The sequence below is a fragment of the Triticum aestivum genome, chromosome 1B, assembly GCF_018294505.1.
Source record: "Triticum aestivum cultivar Chinese Spring chromosome 1B, IWGSC CS RefSeq v2.1, whole genome shotgun sequence".
NCBI classification, from domain to species: domain Eukaryota; kingdom Viridiplantae; phylum Streptophyta; class Magnoliopsida; order Poales; family Poaceae; genus Triticum; species Triticum aestivum.
In genome coordinates, this window is record NC_057795.1 from 25,507,680 (window position 1) to 25,527,603 (window position 19,924).

Consider the following 19,924-nt stretch of genomic DNA (forward strand, 5'->3'; position numbering starts at 1 on the left):
TGCGAGATGCTCATCATGTGTTTGTGTTTGTGTTCGTGCTTATGCAGGACTTGGCTTCGGTGGAGAGAGGAGGAAGATGACCTCATCTCCCAAGACCAACTAAATCACAACTAAACCACTCAACGGGCAAATTTACCCGACTTTAGATATTTCAGGGTTCAAATTGCACCAAAATCAACTTCAGGGGGGGGGGGGATGGACTTCTTTCAAACTGAAAAGAACCTACACGGGCCGACCCATTTGCCACGTAAGTGCTGGGAGGGGTGTGCACCATGTAGCAAAACTACCTAATAGGATCTGGGCTCCGTTCTAGGGGAGGCCCTATTTGGCGCCAGCTAACCGAACGAACGCTCACACGCGTGCCAGTATATATGGTCCGGCCAATCAGCGTTTAAAAAAAATTAACTTGTGGACCAGCGAATTGACCATTGACAAAGGATAGTTGACCGTGGAAAAAAGTTCATCAATTTCAGAAAAGTTCATCAAATTTTAAAAAGGTCATCTATTTTTGGAAAAAAACTTCATCGGGTTTGAAAAACAGTTCATGATTTTCCCAAAAATTTCACCAAAAATGTAAAAAAAAGTACCTTGATTTAGAAAAAAAGTTCATCAAAAATGGAAAAGGCTCATCAATGTTTTTAGAAAAAATTGATGTTTTTAAAAAATTCATGAATTTAAGAAAAAAATAGGAAACAGAAAAGGAAAACATAGGGGGACATTTCCCGTATGTTGAAATGAAAAAAAAGAAGAAGCACATATACATAAGCGTGAGAATGGCGTAGTTAGGGAAGTTGACTGGAAGCAAGGAGTTTGTGGGTTTGAACCCTGTCACTCTCGTTCCCAAACCATATTTTAGTTTTATAACAGGAAAAAAAAGTAAAAATGGGCTGGCCCAGAACTGAGGTGTAATGTGCCAAATTTTTTTTTGAGGGGTAGGATCTGGGCCGTGTGCTCGTGGGTCCGTAGATACTTGTTTTTCTACGCCCAGATTGGATCGTGGGCCGCAACCTTCGGGCTTGCACTGGTCAGAAGAAGGAGGTAGCCCACGCTTCTGCAGAGAGAGAGAAGAGGGAGGAGAGAGCAGAGAGGATCCTGAAAAGAAAAGAAAAAAAGACGGGGGAGAGGAGAGGAGAGGGGACGACGGGACGGGAGCGGCGGAGCTGAGCGGCGCGGCGCGGCGGCTTCTGGCGCTGCTTCCTTGCCTCCCAAATCCCCCTCGCGAGGATCCATCACCTTCTTCGTCTTCTTCGACATTGCAGCGTAATTGGATCTTGAGCAAGAGGCGCCGAGGTTTCGCTGCTTCCTCCCGTCGCCGGCTTGTGGTTTGTTCGATCCGCATCCCTCTTCTCCCCTGCTATCTCGATTGGATTCCTTCGCCGGCTCATCTCCTTGCCGTGCTGTGCAGGGCTACGCACCTACCCCCTGGTGCCGGTGCTGCTGCTTCCTCCGGGGTTGCACCCTCTCGTGCTCCGCCGCACTTGACCTGTTCGACGAAATGCCGGTGAGCTCTCACCTTCCCCTTTCCCCACTCCATGACTAGTGCATATTCAAGTGCTCTTCCTGCTGCCTCGACTCTAGGGTTTTTGGGTCTCTCTGTGCTTGCTGAGGTTGAGCACCTTGAGCTGCGCGCCCACGGTGCCGGTTGGGCGCCGCAGATGAAGTCTCGTCTGCTCAGGGCAGTTGCTTTTTCTTATCAGCATTCTATAACCGGTGTGCTTTTGCCCTGCAGGGCTACTGACGCTCCTGCTTGATCCGGCCTTGTCATCCTCTAACTTGTCTTGTTGCTAAACTCAGGTGATCAACTACGGTCCTCATTGCACATGTACTGTTTGGTGAAATGCGCGTGAGTTAGCATGTGTTTCTTGGTTACCCTGCTTTCTAGTAGGTAGCTTACGTTCTGTCGCCACACTCTCGTTCTGCCTTCGAGATATCACCACCTTTCTCGAGACCTGTGAGTTCTTTTTCTAAATTCAGATGGTCGACGACGACCTTCTTCCCTCGAGCATGCATGCCATGTTCGATGGAATTATTGTAAACTAACGTGTTTGTTTTCCTTCACCTCGTTTCCTTTGTAGCTTACTTCGATGAAATGCTCGTGAGCTACGTCCTCACCTTCCCTTTTGCAAGACTGTGACCGCATACTCAATTGTGCTCTGTTCGCTCCGTGCTGACTCAACTTGACTGCTCGCGTGTATGTGTTCGACATCTAGTTTACTCTCTTTGCAATGCTCTCCAGAATTCGCAGGCTTGATTTTCCTCTGTGCCTGTACTTAATTGACTGCTGTTTTTCTAGGCATTGGTTCGCCTATCCAGTTATTCTGTTGGATGATCTTCTTTCTTGGCTTGTCATGCAGGGCTACGCTGCTCCTCATAACTCTAAGATCGGTGTCCAGTGGTTCTTCCTCTTTCACGAGACCGTGACTGCATACACAATTGTGCTCTGTTCGCCCTGTGCTGCCTCCACTTGATTGCTTCTTTGTATGTGTTCGACATCTAGTTTACTTTTTGCAATACTTTTCTTTGCTCTCCGGAATTGCGAGAATCTCGCAGGCTTACTTTTCCTCTGTGCATGTACTTAATCGACTGCTGTTTTTCTTGGCATTGGTTTGCCTATCCAGTTCTTCTGTTAGCTGATCCTTTTTCTTGGCCTGCCATGCAGCGCTACGCTGCTCTTGCTAACCCTAAGATTGGTGGTGTTCTGCTGTTCTTCTTCTTCCTCTTCCGCGAGACTGTGACTCGATATTCAGGTGCGCTATCTTGGCTCCATGCTGCCCCTACTTGCTTGTGTGTATGTGTTCGGCTTTCCAATTGTTTCCTTTGCTTTCCAGGGCTGCAAGGATCCCCAAGGCCTCTCCTTTGCTGGTGTGCTTGCTCGTCTGCGTCAAGTTGTAAGTCCTCCCTTTTCTGACTGGTTTGTCTTTCGGGCATGGATTGTTTACTGATTGCTCTTGCCTCATTCCGGATTCTTCAAACATTATGTGCGTGTGTTTAATTTCCTAATGCTACTTACTGTTTTGCAATCCCGTATGGACATGATATGCACAAGAGTTTTCGTATTATACCTATTTTGGACGCCATGGCAGCAAGCTGTGCTTGTTCGCGCTCTCTTATGTGTTATTGGGCTGCCGCCGGGGATCGAGCTCGATGAGATGTCTGGGCTGCTGCGTGAGAGGGGCTGGGGTGAGGGGGAGTCAGTGAGGAAGGAGGAGCAGCTCCTTGTCGGCTCGCCGCTAGCCTGCCGCCGCCGTTGGGTGAGCAGCAGCCGCCTGCTGTGAAGCTCGTGAGGAAAGAGAGAGAGGGAAAGGATGGGGCGTCGGGACTAGGGTTGTCTGGTTACTTGTTATCTCTTGTTACGTGGGCTGGGCCATATCCAAAAAGCACCTGCCAAGTATCCAACAGGTATCGGATTTTTTTTAAAATCGTTTATTTCTGGATACTCATAGGATACGTATCCACCACGTATTAGTGCTGTATCAGTATCGGATACGTTATCCGATACGGATACACGAGGTCAGTGAAGTATCCGTGCATTCGAGATTATAACTATGATAGTGATGTTATTTGGTATGTTGTGCTCCTTTCTTTCATTCTGTATTGGACATGATTATTACCCTGTTAGCTTCTGATGCAATAAAAATCTCAACTTTTCTGTGCTTCGCATACAACTGATGTGCTTTGCATGTTGCCTGCTCTCTGTGCCCATAGTTTATCCATTTGTTTGTGCCTTCCTTCTGCATCTACGCTGGGCCAACCGTGGCCTATGGCCGGTTGTTTTCCTTTCCTTTTATGGTCATGTTGTTATTTTTCCTGCCCCTCCTTGCTCTTCCTTGGTTGGTCTTTAGTGGAATATGATTTGCTCTTATTGCTCTTACTTTTCTGGGGGCACCCTATTTCTTTCAAACCTCTTGTATGTATGATTTGCTTGTTTGAACTCACGTTTGGTTATATTATGTGAAGGTTTCGTCGGACTTATTGTGCTAAGGAGGTTGCTATTCATGTTTTAAGTCCCAAGGATCTCAATCAGAAGGGCTTGGTCAGCAAGAAAAATTCATTTTAAGGTACTTCACATTTCTATAAAACCACTCATGATGTTATTATTGTTAAGCGCTCTGGTTGAAAGGTCTACTTCCTATATTATGGTTAGAAAAACTATATCACGCTAGGTAGAGCTGAATTTGGCCCAACTGTTCTGTTTGCTTATAATAGTGTATTATTTGCAACTTTTTTGCAAGGATATAATTAGCGCTATGCATATACTGAAATTCGGTAATTTTTTGTATGCCTATGAACATGATGCGTCTCAGACGAAGTTTCGTCTGCTCGGGGCAGTTGTTTGGATGCCTCTGAACATGATGCGTCGCAGGCGATCCGATTTTTATAGGGGATTAGGAGGGTTTGTGGTTGGGATTATAACTATGATTGTACTATGGTATGGAAAGATTCTGTATGCGTTCTGCTGTTTCCAGCGCAGCATCCGTCATCTGTCATGTTGCCGTTTGGAGATATTGGACGCCTTGGCCTTGCGTTGGTAAATCCGGAGGTTCTTTCCAGCGCTGCTAGCTGCAGCCGCAGTCTGACTGGTCTTTGTTGTATTCACACGTCGTCGCGTCCATGCGTTCTACCGCCTCCATTCCAATATATAAGACATTTTGGTAGGCTAGTTTAGCCTACTAAAACGTCTTGTATTTTGGAATGGAGGTAGTATATAGTTATGTTATTTGATATGTCGTGCTTCTTTCTTTCATTCTGTACTAGCCACTTCAATCACTATATCTTCATAGATCAGCATCTAAACAACGGTCTTCGATTCACAACAAGGGCAGAGCAGAATGGAAGACACGACCAACGAGGTACAGATATCTTCATGATTAGCGGAGTCAAACGTGTAGTGCAAGTAGTTTCATGGGCAGTATCCATAGTTGACAAGTTGTGAATTTGTAGGTGGTCCATACGCTTGAATATCAGCTATTGCACGCTTGCCATTATGAAGAGACAATGATGGCTGAGAGCTTCTTGAAGATGCCCTCAGGCCCAAATTTTGATCATGTACAATGGAACTTTCCCAGATTGGTCATGGATCTCAAGGATCCAGATGATCTGCATTGCCTAACACTCATGAAAACCTGTGCTCATAAGAACATCTTGCAACTGAAGACGGTTAATGTAGAGGGTGCTCATCTTGTAGTTTGGACCGAGCCATACACAGGCAGGTTGATTGATTTACTCAGGAAAATGAAATCAAATCTTGGCAATCCCATATGTCCTCCTCCATGGGTGGTTCCTTCAGATGTACTGCAAATAATTGTGGAGTAAGTCCTATCTCATCTACCCAGCTGATGCTTCATAAGCGTCTTACACATTTAGGTAATGTATTTCAGCCAAGTACTTGATGGCATGGGACAATTGAGACTCGATGGCAAGTACCATGGAAACTTTTCACTCGAAAACACGTATTATCACATGGAATCAGGGAAGCCAATAGTCAAGCTTGCCAATTTTAGAGTGAAAAAAGGTAACTAACTTATGCTTTACTGAATTTATTTTGCACCAATGTATAAACTGTTGGAAGAACAGAGTGTGTTATTTTATTTTCCTTCTGGGGTATCTCAGTTTGCACCTTACAAGCCAACTTGCTTGGGACAAAAGCAATGTTCAAGAAAGCGGTAAGCGTAAGCGGAGCGGAAGGCCACAGCTTAGAGCAATGGCTGCTTAAGCGCAGCTTAACCGGGATTAAGCGTTTTTTTAAATTGGCCAGAATTTGGCTGTTTTTGAATAATATGCACAAGAAAACAGGAAATATAGCACATAGGTAACTGAAAATCTGAAATAGCATATAAGGTTGAGGCTCAGTGGTTCACACACCACAACAAATAGCCAAATAACACATAAGGATAAGGTTCAGTGGTTCACACAGCAAGCATAAATGCATAATATTGTCTTCATGGTTTTAAATAGAATGCTACTAGTCAGGAACTAGTTAATATGAACTTGACAAAGCATTGGAACAAATTCAGTTTTGGAAACTAACCGACTCAAAAGAACAACAATTTTCTCACAGCCGGAAGAACTTGTGGTCAAAGAAAGGATCTTCATAGCCATGTCCTTCAGCCCTGGTGTCTCACCTCCATACATTCTCCACCAAGCCACTAGGAAGAGGATTTTTTAAATAGTCAGGAACTAATAATACTATAGGAACTTGAGTACTGGACAAAATATGCAGCTAAGTGAAAGTTTTGGAAGTAATGACTAACCAGGATTGTAGTCAAATTTTTGGCAAGTCCTAGCAAGCTTCTTTGCAAAGGATCCATCTCTGCTTTGGAACTTGCCTATTTCATAGTTCACAACTTTGTCTTGCATGTTTTCATCACCATGATAGAATGTCTCCACACAAGAATAAAAGGCTGGATTGATGTCAACAGAATCAAGTATGCTTTCATGTGCATAACTATAGTGTGGATTCGGCAAATATGCAGTCAACTGCAGTGGGGCATCAAGCCTATCTTTCATCTTCTTTTCAACTATAGCTAACACATCTTTGTAGCGCGCCTCGACATTACCAAAGGCCTCTTTGATTTCTTTCTTTGCCTTCACAATCTCTCCATACACAAAGCCCATTGAGGGCCATGCATCACCATCAACCAACCGGAGGACCTTCACCAACGGCTCGAACACCTTGATGCAAAGATTCACACCCTTCCAAAAGGGCTTGTTGAGAATTATGGCTGTAGCATCCTTGCCTTTCTTTGAGTGCACATCCTTGATCTTGTCCCACTTAGAGGATACCACCATCTATCTTAGTGAATCAACCTTGTCTGCAAGGCTTTGCAAAGTGAGGAATTGGGAAGCAAATCTAGTTACTCCCGGCCTTATGATTTCTCTCTTCTTGGTGAAGGATCTCATGCACTCTAAGGTGCGATGGTGCCCATACACAAATATTGTGAAAGCCTTGGCTTGATCAATTATCTTCTTGAACTTAGGTAAGTTGCCAATCCCTTGGAGCATCATATTGACAGTGTGAGTCGCACACGAGCTCCGAAATATCTTCGCCCTCTTCACGTTCAAGAGATCCTTTGCTCCCATGTTGTTCGAAGCATTGTCAGTCACAACCTGCACCACATGTTCAGCACCTAATTCTTCAATTGTCTTGTCAACTAGATTGAAGATCATCTCACTTGTATGCGGTGTGTATGTTTCCTTTGACTTGAGGAAGCTAACACTTTCCGAGCAATGTGTGACCAGATTCATAATGCTTCTTCTCTTCATGTCAGTCCAAGCGTCAGTCATGAGAGAGCAACCATGCTTGCCCTTCTCAACCTCTCGGTCCTTGAGTTCACTCTTGGTTCTTGCATACTCAGACTTCAGCAAAGTCTCCTGGAGATCATATTGACTAGGTGGATCTAGATCTGCACCAAATTGACCAATGGCCTGAACCATCTGCCTAAACTCATCATTGTCAATTGCATTGAATGGTATTGCTGCATTGCATATAAGAGAGACACATCTTAGCATAGGAGGGCAGCAAACAATCTACAATTCAATTGGCAAAAAACAGGGCAGCAAGCTCTTACCATGTGTATACACCCATCTTGCAATGTACTCATGTGCTCGAAGTGATCTCTCCTCCCATGCTGCCTTGTTAATCTTCATTTGCTTGAGTCGCTTCTCCGGATAACTTGAGAGTCAATGGTACGTGTCCACTTATCTATAGGGCCTAACACACACAAGTGAGTTCATCATCATCTCGAGCTTGACCTTGAGGAGTGGGTGATGCATCAGTAACAACAGCATCTCTCACAGCCTTCTCGTGCTCATGCTTCTTTGCTGCCTTTTCTTCAAAAGCTTTTAAGCAAGCTTCTTTAGCTTCTTCTGGGCACCGCAGGCAGGTCCTCACATTTGAGTTTGCCGCAATGTGTTGCTTCAGACGGTAAATACCTCCCGTGAAAATCTGACTGCAGAAATTGCACCTCACTCTCTGTAAGGTTGTCAGGATCAACCAGCTGACCATAGGCCCAACCCATATCATCTAAATTCCTCTTGAGAATCTTTGCTCTCTGTTCTGCTGCTGTTGCTGCTGCACTAGCATCATCTCCTCCTCCTGACTCCATACTAGAACAGAACTAGACCACTAAACTGCTGCTGCCTGCTGTTGAAATTAACAAGGACCAATGAATGGAAGCAATATGAAGCAAACAACTGATGAACTGAAAGTGAACAGCAAAGCAAAGGCAAAATGCTGCTGCAGTGCTGCATGCCTACTTATGGAAGAGGAATAACAGCAGCAGAGAGTAAAGATGAGAGGATCTATGGATGATGGATCTATGAATGATGGATCAGAGGAGGATGGGAGGAGAGGAGGAGAGGAGAGGAGAGGACGAGATCCTCACCTGAACTTGTTGGGGTGGACCATCAGGAGGATGAGGAGGAGCTGCCGGTGTTCAGATCCAGTCCGGGGACGAGGAGCAAGAATGCATGGAGCTGAGTTGGATGCAGAATAGGAGCAGCCACCACTGGAGCTCTTTTCCCCCTCCCCTTCTAACCTAGTAAACCCTAGCCGAACAGGCCAGTATTGGGCCAGGCCTTTAGGCCCCCCTTTTACCTCCAGCCCATGGCTCATTCCTCGCTTTTTGAACGCTTAAGCGTGCGCAGCGATTGCTTAGCCAGCGCTCAGCGTTAAAGCGGCCGCTAGATCCCGTTTTTTTTTTTCGCTTAACGCTAAAACTTCCGCCTAGGGCAGAAGCGAAGCATTTAGCTGTCGCTTAGCGCTTAAGCGCAACGCTTTCTTGAACATTGGACAAAAGGCTTTGTTGTTATTGTCGTAAAGTGGCTTGGCCATGGAATCTTGGAATTGCACGCATACTTTCAGGTGGTGCGGATCAGAAATATTCATAGTGAAATCCATTGATAGGTGTAAAATGCAATAAATACCTTTTTTGTAAATAAGAACATAATGATATAATTGAGGCTACCTTTTATTTTTGAATTCTGTATATCTGGTTGACTGATTTAGAATGAAGGATAAACTTTTGTCAGCAACGTGTACATGCTGCTATCACATGTTTTTCTTTATGATGTGCTTATATCATATTAAATATAATCAGGAAACATCAGAGCTGCAGCTAAATCTATGAAATTTATTGATTATTTCAGAAGCAAAATTGCGGCAATGCCAGTTAGAAGATGTTTGGGATATTGCTCGTGCTCTTGATGAGATTTGCGTTATCGCTGAAGAGTGTACTAGGACAGGACGGGTACCTTTGGACTGTTATCTTGTTGCTGATCTTTCAAAGAAGCTGAAAGAAGTTTCATTGTAATTACCTCATACATTTTGCCAAATTTGTTAATTTTGTACCACAATGTATTGATAGGTATTTGTTTTGTAGAGGGGACTTGGTTACTGTTATGAAAGACATCAAGAAACATAGCTTCTTTTGGGGCTCCTATCAGAGGAAAAGGTTTTTCGTATGTGATCTGCCTTTCGCCTTAAGGAGCTCAGATTTCAAGAAGGATGTTGAAGCTTCGTCAACTCTCTGTACTATACCATGGGATACTGATCCATATTCTGGGCTCCTTCAAGACATGAATCAGTACCGCGCACTCCATAAGAAGCACGCATACGATGGATCTAAGAAGACGGGATTTTGTTCGTTCTGCAGCGGGTTATACAGCCATGAGTTTGAGCTTCCTGTCGTTCAGGCATGCATGCATGTTTTACTGTACAACAATTCCTATAATATACAGCTAAAAAATTCTGATAAGATATATGGATGATAACTAGTTAATGCTTTTTACAGAATAGACGTGTTTGCGTTGACAAGGTCCTTCAACAAAGACATAGAAAAGCCTGTTTTGAGATGGTGGGTATGATGCCCGACAGAGAGACGTAAGTCTTCTAAGATCTAACATCTCATACATATTTCGATTTTTTCTCCATTTAACTTTTTGTGATATTAATTTTTCTTTTTCTTTGTAGCAAGTATATGCTATCCAAAAAAGAGGCTGCATGAGGTATGTGAGATTAATAATTGTTTTTTCTTCTTGCTACAATGTTTGTTTCCTTTTAATGTTCCACTAGTCATCAGCCTGCACGGGCTAGTTTTTTCCTTAAAATTCGTAAAATACTGGAAGCTGTTAATAATTTGCAAGATTGTACTTTGATCAGAGCCTGCTCAACAAACTTTGCTTTTGTATTGTTTCTTTATTCTTAAGTACCTTTATTTATTTTGTCAATATGATCAATACACCAACAGAAAGTAGTAAAACATGGATGCCAACTGAACATATGTAATTTGATTAAATTATAAGCTAAATGTGTGAAACACGATCATTGTTAAATGGAGAAGTAACATTGTGACAATGACAGATTGCCATCCTTCATTTATGTCAAGACATCGCAAACTGTGCCATTAAACCATCCAAAGCTAATAACCATCTTCTTGAATGTTGAGATCTTTAGGAGCATAACATATGACATGAGAACCATGTGTTTTCCTATTTTCAACTTATTATCCACTTCGTGTGAGGCCATAATATTGTGAATTTAGACATGGGGTACTTGAGATATGTGAGCTTTACCTTTGTCCTCGCAGATGACTCTTGCACCAGAACTTAGTGTGATGTGAATTAAATGTCAAATTTATAATGAAGCTGCATCTAAGTGTGAACATGTTAGAATGATTAAGCCAACAAACACGGTACGTTAATCGGGTCCTACAACGCATTGGAAAATGAGCACAATATATGTGATTACTAGCAGCCAAAGGCACGGCGGCACACCGTGCCCGTGACCCCGTCATTTTGCCAATTTCTAGCTTAATTTGTTATGAAATGGTACAATGGGTGGGCACTGGTTTAAGGTAGTACACTGTCTAGCTAAATGGTTTATGTATGTAGATAAAGAGAAAAGGTTGGTGGAATAGTTTGTTGCTTGTTAGCACATTGGATGATTTTCTCTTGGCCGTCATGCCTGGATGGTTTGCTTCCGACCATCGTGCTTTGTCGTATAGCATCATCCAAGTTTCATGCATAAGCAAAAGAGACCTGCAAAAAAAATTCGCAAGAAAGAGTTTGTCAAGCATTAACACTACCTAGAGCTAACAAAAACTGCATATTTGTGTATTTCGCAAGGGGTCGTATAGTTGATTTGTACGACCAAAATATTAAGCATGTGTTTTATCTTGGACCAGCCATCTAGGGAATGGCTGTAACTGATGTTCCTTTTGCATCATTAGCCATAACATGTGCAGGTGAGTTTGTGTTTCTAGTTTCTACACTAATGTGTTGTAGACATCTGAATCAGGCTTAGAATACTATGGTGCAAAAGTGAAGGGCGGAATGAAGCATATAGTTAGATCATTGCTACCGCCTGTTCACGAATTAACATATGCTTCCTTTTGTCTAATGAATTTTTGCACCCATATTATGACTTGGAAGAATGCAAAAGAGTATGAGATAAACAGTGGATACATCAACCTGAGACATGAGCACAGGAATACTATTACAACTAAAACGACCGCTATCTGAAAGGCTACAAAGAGACAAAGTACTGAGCTTAAAAGCAACTTATACATATTTACAGAACAGGTTTTACTGGCTCTGAACATTGGCTTCTTTTTTCTTCACTGCTCTCTCAAGGGAACAACTCTCTTGTGGAGGATCTGTACGTAGTTAAACAATATTAATGGGCTAACCTTTTCATTGATTTGGAACCTGTAGGTGCATTGTGGACCACCTACCTTTTCTTGCTATTTGAAGTGGATGCGTCCTCCAAAGGCTGAAACTTATTTAGCATACTGCTGTATGAATAAAGAAAAGCAAACAAATGCAGTGTATATTGTTCTGTTTTGGTTCCAGTGATGAACTCTCATGTAGAGCATACTAAGAAGACTGTGGGGTTCTAGGAACATTTTTGTCTGTTGTGTCACCTGCTACTGGCGTGGAGAGTAAAGAACCTAGAATATCTTAGTTCTGTTTCATTCCCGGCTTCTATTTCTTTTGCGTGGACTGATATTATGTACTCCCTCTGTAAACTAATATAAGAGCGTTTAGATAACTATTTTAGTGATCTAAACGCTCTTATATTAGTTTACGGAGGGAGTATCTGTTACACATGTACTCCCTCCGTTCCAAAATAGTACAAAGACATTGTACCTGCATATTTTGGAGATACTTGGTTAGATAATTTGCTCAAAGTTTTATGAGACATGGTAATCGCATATCTGCACCTGCATATTGATTTACCATTGTTCCAACAAACAATATCAGAATGGCTTCCCCTATAGACAGATTATATGTATTTAGCAACAGAAATGTGACGCTCTATAAGCATAGAAAATATGCCTTGACCTCAAATTAATACTCCCTCCGTTCCGAATTACTTGTCTTAAATTTATCTAGATACGGATGTACCTAGCACTAAAATGGGTCTAGATACATCTGTATCTAGACAAATCCAAAACAAGTAATTCAGAGCGGAGGGAGTAGAACCAAAGAGAACACATATCTGTGTTGACATGTTGCTTCCACTGTCACATTTCCTTTGTACATATAGACCATATATACGAATTTCAGCAAGTAGTAATACTAATCCACCTACCAAATGAAATGCCGCAATAAACAAGGGGCAGGAAATCACAAGAAAAGTAAGCACCTGACAGAAAGAAGAACCCTTCAATAAACAATTGCTTCCTCTGCATCCCTACCTATCAGCTGCCTCCTCTGAGTGAACAAATGCAACGGAGTTAACCCTTCAATCATTCTTTTGCATGCTAGAAATAGCTAAAGAGAACCAATTACCTACCCAATTAGGACAAACATAGCTTCAGATATCTTCTCATAGATGTATGAGAAGAACATGCACACAAATCTTAAAACTGAATGAAGCCCCACACAAACATCCAGTTTAAAAATTGTTGATCGAGTGTAAAGTAAAGACTTAAACTTTGCAGTGAAAGGAATAAAATCATTAGCTTGCACACGCATACACAAACATTTCTAGTTTTGAATAACCTGTTAGAGATCTGCCTAGTTATTAGTTAAGCTCAGGTTCACAAAAGAGTAGATGTGTACATCCTTCTGTGTCAATTTTTTTTTTCTCGAATACACACGTCGTCGGACTGGGCTCTTTACCCCTATCTTTAATATACTCCCTCCGTCTGAAAATACTCGTCGGAAGAATTAATATATCTAGATGTATTTTAGTTCTAGATACATTCATTTTTAGGCATTTCTCCGACAAGTATTTCCGGACGGAGGGAGTATATGATATCGCGCCCCAGTTTAAGATCCATCTCATCCGCACGGCAGCGAGCGCGACCGACGACGTGGGGTTGGAGCGGAAGAATCACATCTAGCCCAGCAAGAGCAGCTTGCACCGTTTGCCTGAATCAAAATCTCCGTCAGGTTGCTCGTAGTCGTAGGCCTTTCCTGCCTCCTTTTTTTATTTAACCTGATGTCCCAGCACGATTAAAACATAATCATGTTCTGGCCAGGCCTGTCAGATCGGCACTGTTCTGTTCGTCTTCTCTCACCAAGTTTTCCAGGCCCAAGGTGCCTGGCCAGTGTCCACCATGCTGAAAATTTCAGGTTTAGCTTGTTCAGTTGTGGTGTGGGAATATGCGAGTACCTCCTAGTCGTCCCATCTGATCTGTATAACCATTGTTTTGTTGACTTTGTCCAAGGAGGATATCATGTTTGTTACAGGCGACAGCCCTGGCATAAAAAGAGTTATATTGAAAACCAAGCTGGTGTTTTGTTGACTGAAAATTCAGTTTTGCCCTGCATTTCTAAATGAAAAGCTGGTCCGACTCAAGCTGATGAAAAACAACTATTTTTTCCAAGGATAACTGATGATGACAATCTGAACCAACACACTGCACAACTTTTTGTATGGCAGTCCGGAATGATTTGCAATGAAAAAGAAGAAGAATACTAACGCATCGGTCATTACTCATTAGACAAGGTGACCTTTTTCGAGGATATCTGATGCTGTAAAACTGAACACACTGCACAACTTTTTGTATAACCATATGGTGCTATAGAAAGATTTGCGACGCTGGGGAAAAATATTATATGCCACATCGACAGTACAGTGAGACAAGTGACTTTGACAGCTTAGTGGTAAATCATGCTGATTCAGCTTATTAGCACTTCCCAATTATATGGCCACAGCTGACTACAAAACGAGGCAATACACTAATGTGAACACTGCTGGTGTATGGGACACAGCATAAGTGTTACTATCTGAATCAAGTCGGATATTTTATTCCCAACGGTGTTGGCCTGCAGTAGGTTTAATTAGCGGTGTAGGCCTTCTAACCATCAGTTGATGATTCCCGCCATGCTTCCCTATACGCGCCACGGCGCCAGGCACAGATCCCCGTATGTGTGTTGAGCATAGGTTTGGCTTGACCATGGCTCCACAGGACATTTCCGTTTGATTGAAATATTTGGGACACATGACCAGGAATTAGTGAGCAGCCCTCTAAGCAATGGATGTGTACAATATGGTGTTTTGTAGTATAGCCTCAATGTACTCTCTTCAATCCTATGAAGTTTTTCTCCTTAATTCCACCATAATTTTTTATTCTAATTCTAAATGTCTATGTCTGGAGAGAAATTCACTAATATGCATATCAATTTTACTTCTAGTATACTCATTTTTATTTCAGATTAATGCTTTGAACGATAGAATGGGGAACTCCTTATGGTGAGTACGTACACCGGGTGTCTGCTCACTTTCTTGGAGACATCTATTATCTTATTGGATGGTTGTTAAGGTGTTGGCCTGTTATGCCTATTGCAGCAGTTCATCAGTTCCAAGCCCAACACTAAGCTCAGAATGGACGTCGAGCTAGGTGATAGGATGATCACCATCGACAACGACAAGCATATCAAGCTCCATATTTGGACATGGTCTTTTATGTTCTCTCATCTACTATAGCAATCAGTACCAGCTACATATGGAAAGATGTGCCACTTGAAACTACTTCATGACATATGAATTTGAGTTGCACAAGGTGTGTGATGACATAAAAACCTGCAGTGTCGCATTCAGCTGCCAAGGCAAATAATCACCTTCTGTGGTTGCCAAATGAGTGGATTTTCTATCCTACCATGTTGCTACACCTTCTATCTAGGCCACTCAACTTTGCATCAAGATACGTGTTGTCTTTACGAATTACATCCAAATTATTTCACTATTTTGTTTCTTTCAAACAAGAGAACATTTGACCATATTATTGAGATTCTCATATTTTATTTTTAGACAAATTCACACGCATGTTCATGATAGTAGTAGCTATACGTTTTAATTATTGTTTCCTTGAATGACGTGTTCCATAATGTTATCATAATTTTATAAGCCTGAAAGTAATACTCATCAATTTCCATGACAAATTGGCCAATTTGACAAAATCCAAATATAGTGACAATCTTGTTTCACCTTGTTATTCTGTGAATGACATAAATTGGTGAACATTTTCCTAGTTTTTTTTTGTCGATCAAGGATGGTAGACTATTATTTCCTATGTCTTTATGGCAAATGTAACTTAGTATGTTCCTTTTAGAATACTAAGTATGTTTTTCTGATATATTTGTATCCGCTTATGGTCAGATACATGTTTTCCTACTTCTTCATCCGATTATAAGATAATCAAGTATAATTATTTGAGTTATGTGATTATTTGCTATTCTTTCCTTTTTACTGTTGGTTCATTCCCTGCTGTTTTTTCTATGTAGGGTGGTTATGAGTATGTTGGTTGGTGTGAATACCGCAATCAATTTCATAGCTATGAGATTGAACAAGAATACGTCAAATATTGTGAAGAATTGTCCAAGAACCTTGAGGTTGACGGGTATGCTAGATTAGCTGTCTTCGTAGAGGTGTTTCTCCAAAAGAACTATGAAAGCCAATCAAATTGGACAGGCTGCCTACACGCCACCACACATTTGGCGCATCCTATTTAGTTCATGAGCTATTTTACATATGTTTTCTTTCGTGTGTTTTTTCTCCTTTTCTTTTCTTTTCTTTTCTTTCCCTTTCCTTTTTCATTTAGGAATTCAGAACATTTTCTGAATTCATGCACACTTTTTAAAATTCACAAACATGTTTTGAATTAGCAGACCTTTTTCGATTTTATGAACATAGTTTGAAATTCTTAACAATTACTTTGAATTCATTATCATTTTTCAATTCATGATTTATTTTGAAATTTGGGAACATTTTTTTGACTCGATAGAGATTTTTTGAAATTGGGAAACCTTTTTCAATTTCGTGATTTTTATAAAATTACAAACAATTTTCAAAAACTATTTTCTTTGAATATTTTTCATATTCACAAATATATTTAAATACAGGAACAGTTTGCAAAATTTAAAAGATTTATAAAATTTCGGCATATTTTAGGAATTTAAATTATTTTAAAAGATCATGAATATTTTTGAATTCATGAACATAAAGCAAATAAATTACAATAAAAGGAAACAAGGAAAAAGAAACAAAAGAAAAAAAATGAAAAAACAAATAAGAGAAACGGAAAGAAAACTGGGGGCTTGCTGCCCAGCACATGGGCCAACCCAGATTTGCGCATCGAGCAGGGGTGCTTGTTAGGATGAGGCCAACTCCACCGCGCGACCCTATCCTGTCCGGCCCCGTCCGTTTGGGGTAAAACGGACAAATTAGGCGGCCCAGCACGCGGGAGCAAACGGACTTTTGTCCGTTTTGTGTCCGCTTTTGACCCATCTGCGCCCCAAGTTTGCGCCGCTTTTGGGGCGAAACGGAGAACGCGCGGACGGGCGGGACGCGCGCGCTTGTTCGCCCCTGGCCCGCGTGTCGGTGACACAGAGCAAAAACCCCCCCGCGGCCCCTTCGGCGCCATCCCCCCCCCCAAACCCTCCCACGTCCCGCCCGTCCCACTCCCTCCCCCGTCCATGGCCGACGCCCAGCCGAACTCCGGTGGGCTGGCCGTCGAGCAGCCCGGAATGGCCAAGAAGAAGAAGCGCAAGGCGCCAAGGAAGTCGCGGTCGGAGTGCACGCCGGAGGAGATCGCCAAGTTGGACGCGGAATCGGCGAAGAGGAGGAGCCGGAGGGCGGTCGCCAAGACCAACATCGCCACAGCCAAGAGAGCCGCCGAGCGTGCTGCGATTGAGGCCGCGCGGCACAAGGCCGAGGTCGAGGAGAAGGAGGCCATCGTCAGCAAAGCGCACGCCCTTCTCATGGCCGACATTTGTCGCCCGCCCGGTTTCTCTGGAGGGGCCGTCGGTCCGGCGAGCACAGGGTCGTCGGTCGCCCGACCTCCGCACTGCCAGTCGCCGACGTCGCGGACCACGCCCTTGTCGTCCGGCTTTCCTCCGCCAAGGCGCGACGGCCAGACCCGTTTCGGGGGGTCGCCGGACGTGAACGTGATCGCGCCGTCCACACCACGCCCCTCGGCCGTCATCGACCTCAATGTCACCCCTGGGTCCAGCAGCGGCGGCCGGACATCCGTCGAGATGCAAAGAAAGCAAGCACGACCGCCGTTCACCGGCACCATGCCGTCCCCCCGCGTCTTGTTCGACGGAATGCCAACCCCAACGGCACCGATCGACGACCCCTACTACGACCAGTTCATGGAGGAAGTGATCTACGAGGGTGGCCACGTCCCTGCCTTCGACCCCGAGGAGACCCAGAGTCAGGATGGCCGCGGCCAGTTCACTGCCGATGAAGAGGCTGACGACCGTGCTGACTACGACCATGGTGACTCGTGGCATGAAGACGATGACATCTATGTCGAAGGTGATGGTGATGAATAAGAAAGCAATGACGTTGACATTAGTGGCGAGCCATTGTTCATCGACGAGTTGACATAAAGAGCGGAAGCACAAAAGAAGAGGAAGGGCATTCACACGGGTTCATACACACAAGATGAGGACAAGTTGATTTGCCAAGCTTGGATGGAGATTAGCCAAGATCCAAGGACCGGCGCGCAGCAAAAGGGTATTGTTTTTTGGACGAGAGTCCACAAAACATTCCATGAAAGGAAGTTGTTTGAGCCCTACCAATTTGAAAGCAACCGCGGCGTCGACTCGATTCAAAAGAGATGGTTGTTCATCCAACAAGAGTGCAACAAGTATCAAGCCGCATTTGAGAGCGTTCAAGCACGACCCGTGAGTGGTACCGGCGTTGGAGACATGGTATGCTCTCCTTCTTTGCCCTTTCCTTGCTACGACCATGAGAGGCCTTGTACATGTTTGCATGGTCACTTGTTGTTCATATGGTGTAGGCATTTCAATCTTTGGAGGCATTCAAGGCCCGGCATAATGACAAGCCGTTCACTCTTACGCATTGTTGGACTATGATCAACAATTGCCTTAAGTTCAAGGACCAACACCGTGAACTCCAAAGGAAGAGAGGCCTGAAGATGGCCAAGTTCGCCGGAGGTGGAGATGACGAGGCGTTGAAGAGGCCGAGGGCAAGACCAACTCTAAGGTTGATGACATTTGTGATGCCTCATCCATGGCATTGCATTACACTTTGCATGGCATGATGTCGCAAAAGAATGTGAGGGACGAGAAGAAGCGGCAAAGCAAGGACGAGCAAATGAAGCAATACCTAGAGCTTCAAACGAAGAAGCTTGAGATGGAGGAGGCGGCCAAGAGAAGGAAGCTTGAGATGGAGGAGGCGGTCCGGCAGAGGCAGCTCGACATGGAGGAGGCGGCGCGGCAAAGGCAGCTCGACATCGAGGCCGAGAGCGTCAAGGCCAGGCAAAGGCAGCTCAACATCGAGGCCACCAATGCCGCCACCAAAGCGAAGGAGGTGGCCCTCGCGATCATGAGCGTGGACTTGTCGAAGATGAGCGAGAAGACGAGGGCCTGGTTCGAGGCCAGGCAGAAGAAGATGCTCGACGCCGACAACCTGAACTAGGTCGTCCGATCGGCCGTGGCCGTTCTTTTTTGGAGGCTCGCATGGGTGCCGCCCGCCCGCTGGCCATGTGCCGGCGAGAAAAACATTCATTTTGAAGGCCGGTTGTGTTGCCGACCGCTGGTTGTGTTGCCGGCGAGGACAACCATTTATTTTGGAGGCCGGCTGTGTTGCCGGCCGCTGGCTTTGTTGCCGGCGTGCCTGCTGAACCGGGGCCGTAGGGCTTGGCATTTGAAACGTTTCTCTTTATATTTAAAATGGACGCGGACAGGATGGGGTAAAGGATGCGGCCGCGCGCTGGGCGCATGGCCACCGCATCCCAGGACAGATCCGGACACGACCTCATCCCCTTGCCCAAACGGACAGAATCCGGACAAAATGGACGTTCGTTTGAGGTCACGCGGTGGAGTTGGCCTGAGATCCACCAGAGCCCGCTCACGACTCATCTCTTTGTCAACAATTTTATGTTGGAGCTTGGAAAGCTGAAAACGCCGACCGACTCACCTGAAATAATAGCACCCAGAAGAGTTCAGGAGAAGGGAAAGTTGGTTGTCGCCACTTCAGGGGTATGTCAAAATTAATGTTGATGCGGGTATTTCGGTTAATCACAACCTTGAAACTGTTAGGCTAGTCATAGTGAAAGTAACATAGGTAGTAACATAGATGCCACATAAGCAAAAATATTGATGTGGCAAGTAATTAATGAGGAGAGAGGCAAATAAAGTAACCTAATATGTTACCATCACATAGCGCTTTCCAATGCAAAATAAGTCTACAAGACAATAAATGAACATGTGTATGTTACTACACATATAACACTTCCCACTATAAGGGTAGTAACATAGAGTAGTAACGTATGCATGTTACTACTTTAAGTTACTCCCCACTATGACCAGCCTTACAACCATTTGTTACGGTAGGGATGGGAGTTGCTTGGGCAGCTCTATCCTAGTTGGCAATGGTCTCACTAAGCCATCCGCACTCGAGGCGCTGGCCTGCAGGGAGGTACTCTCGTTAGCACAATATTGG

General features: G+C 43.9%; 1 protein-coding gene and 1 pseudogene across 15 annotated transcripts; both read left to right on the forward strand.

Moving 5' to 3' along the window:
- The first annotated feature begins 1,064 nt into the window (after positions 1 to 1,064).
- Positions 1,065 to 11,972, forward strand: LOC123104774 (uncharacterized). Of its 15 annotated transcripts, none has more exons than XM_044526691.1 (17): positions 1,065 to 1,322; positions 1,406 to 1,501; positions 1,730 to 1,794; positions 1,883 to 1,951; positions 2,076 to 2,191; positions 2,355 to 2,478; positions 2,660 to 2,747; positions 2,829 to 2,888; positions 3,958 to 4,058; positions 4,782 to 4,850; positions 4,942 to 5,309; positions 5,379 to 5,512; positions 9,148 to 9,307; positions 9,381 to 9,693; positions 9,792 to 9,880; positions 9,971 to 10,005; positions 11,713 to 11,972. In XM_044526691.1, exons 10-16 carry the CDS (start codon positions 4,830 to 4,832, stop codon positions 10,002 to 10,004), a joined length of 1,119 nt encoding a protein of 372 aa, XP_044382626.1. In that variant the 5' UTR covers positions 1,065 to 1,322; positions 1,406 to 1,501; positions 1,730 to 1,794; positions 1,883 to 1,951; positions 2,076 to 2,191; positions 2,355 to 2,478; positions 2,660 to 2,747; positions 2,829 to 2,888; positions 3,958 to 4,058; positions 4,782 to 4,829; the 3' UTR covers position 10,005; positions 11,713 to 11,972. The 15 variants fall into 15 exon arrangements, 13 of the variants coding, with proteins under 13 accessions (XP_044382626.1, XP_044382621.1, XP_044382614.1 ...); XM_044526686.1 differs by having other exon boundaries at positions 1,886 to 1,951; XM_044526716.1 differs by having other exon boundaries at positions 1,067 to 1,326; positions 1,886 to 1,951.
- Positions 11,195 to 18,898, forward strand: LOC123076218 (uncharacterized; annotated as a pseudogene).
- The last annotated feature ends 1,026 nt before the right edge of the window (positions 18,899 to 19,924 follow it).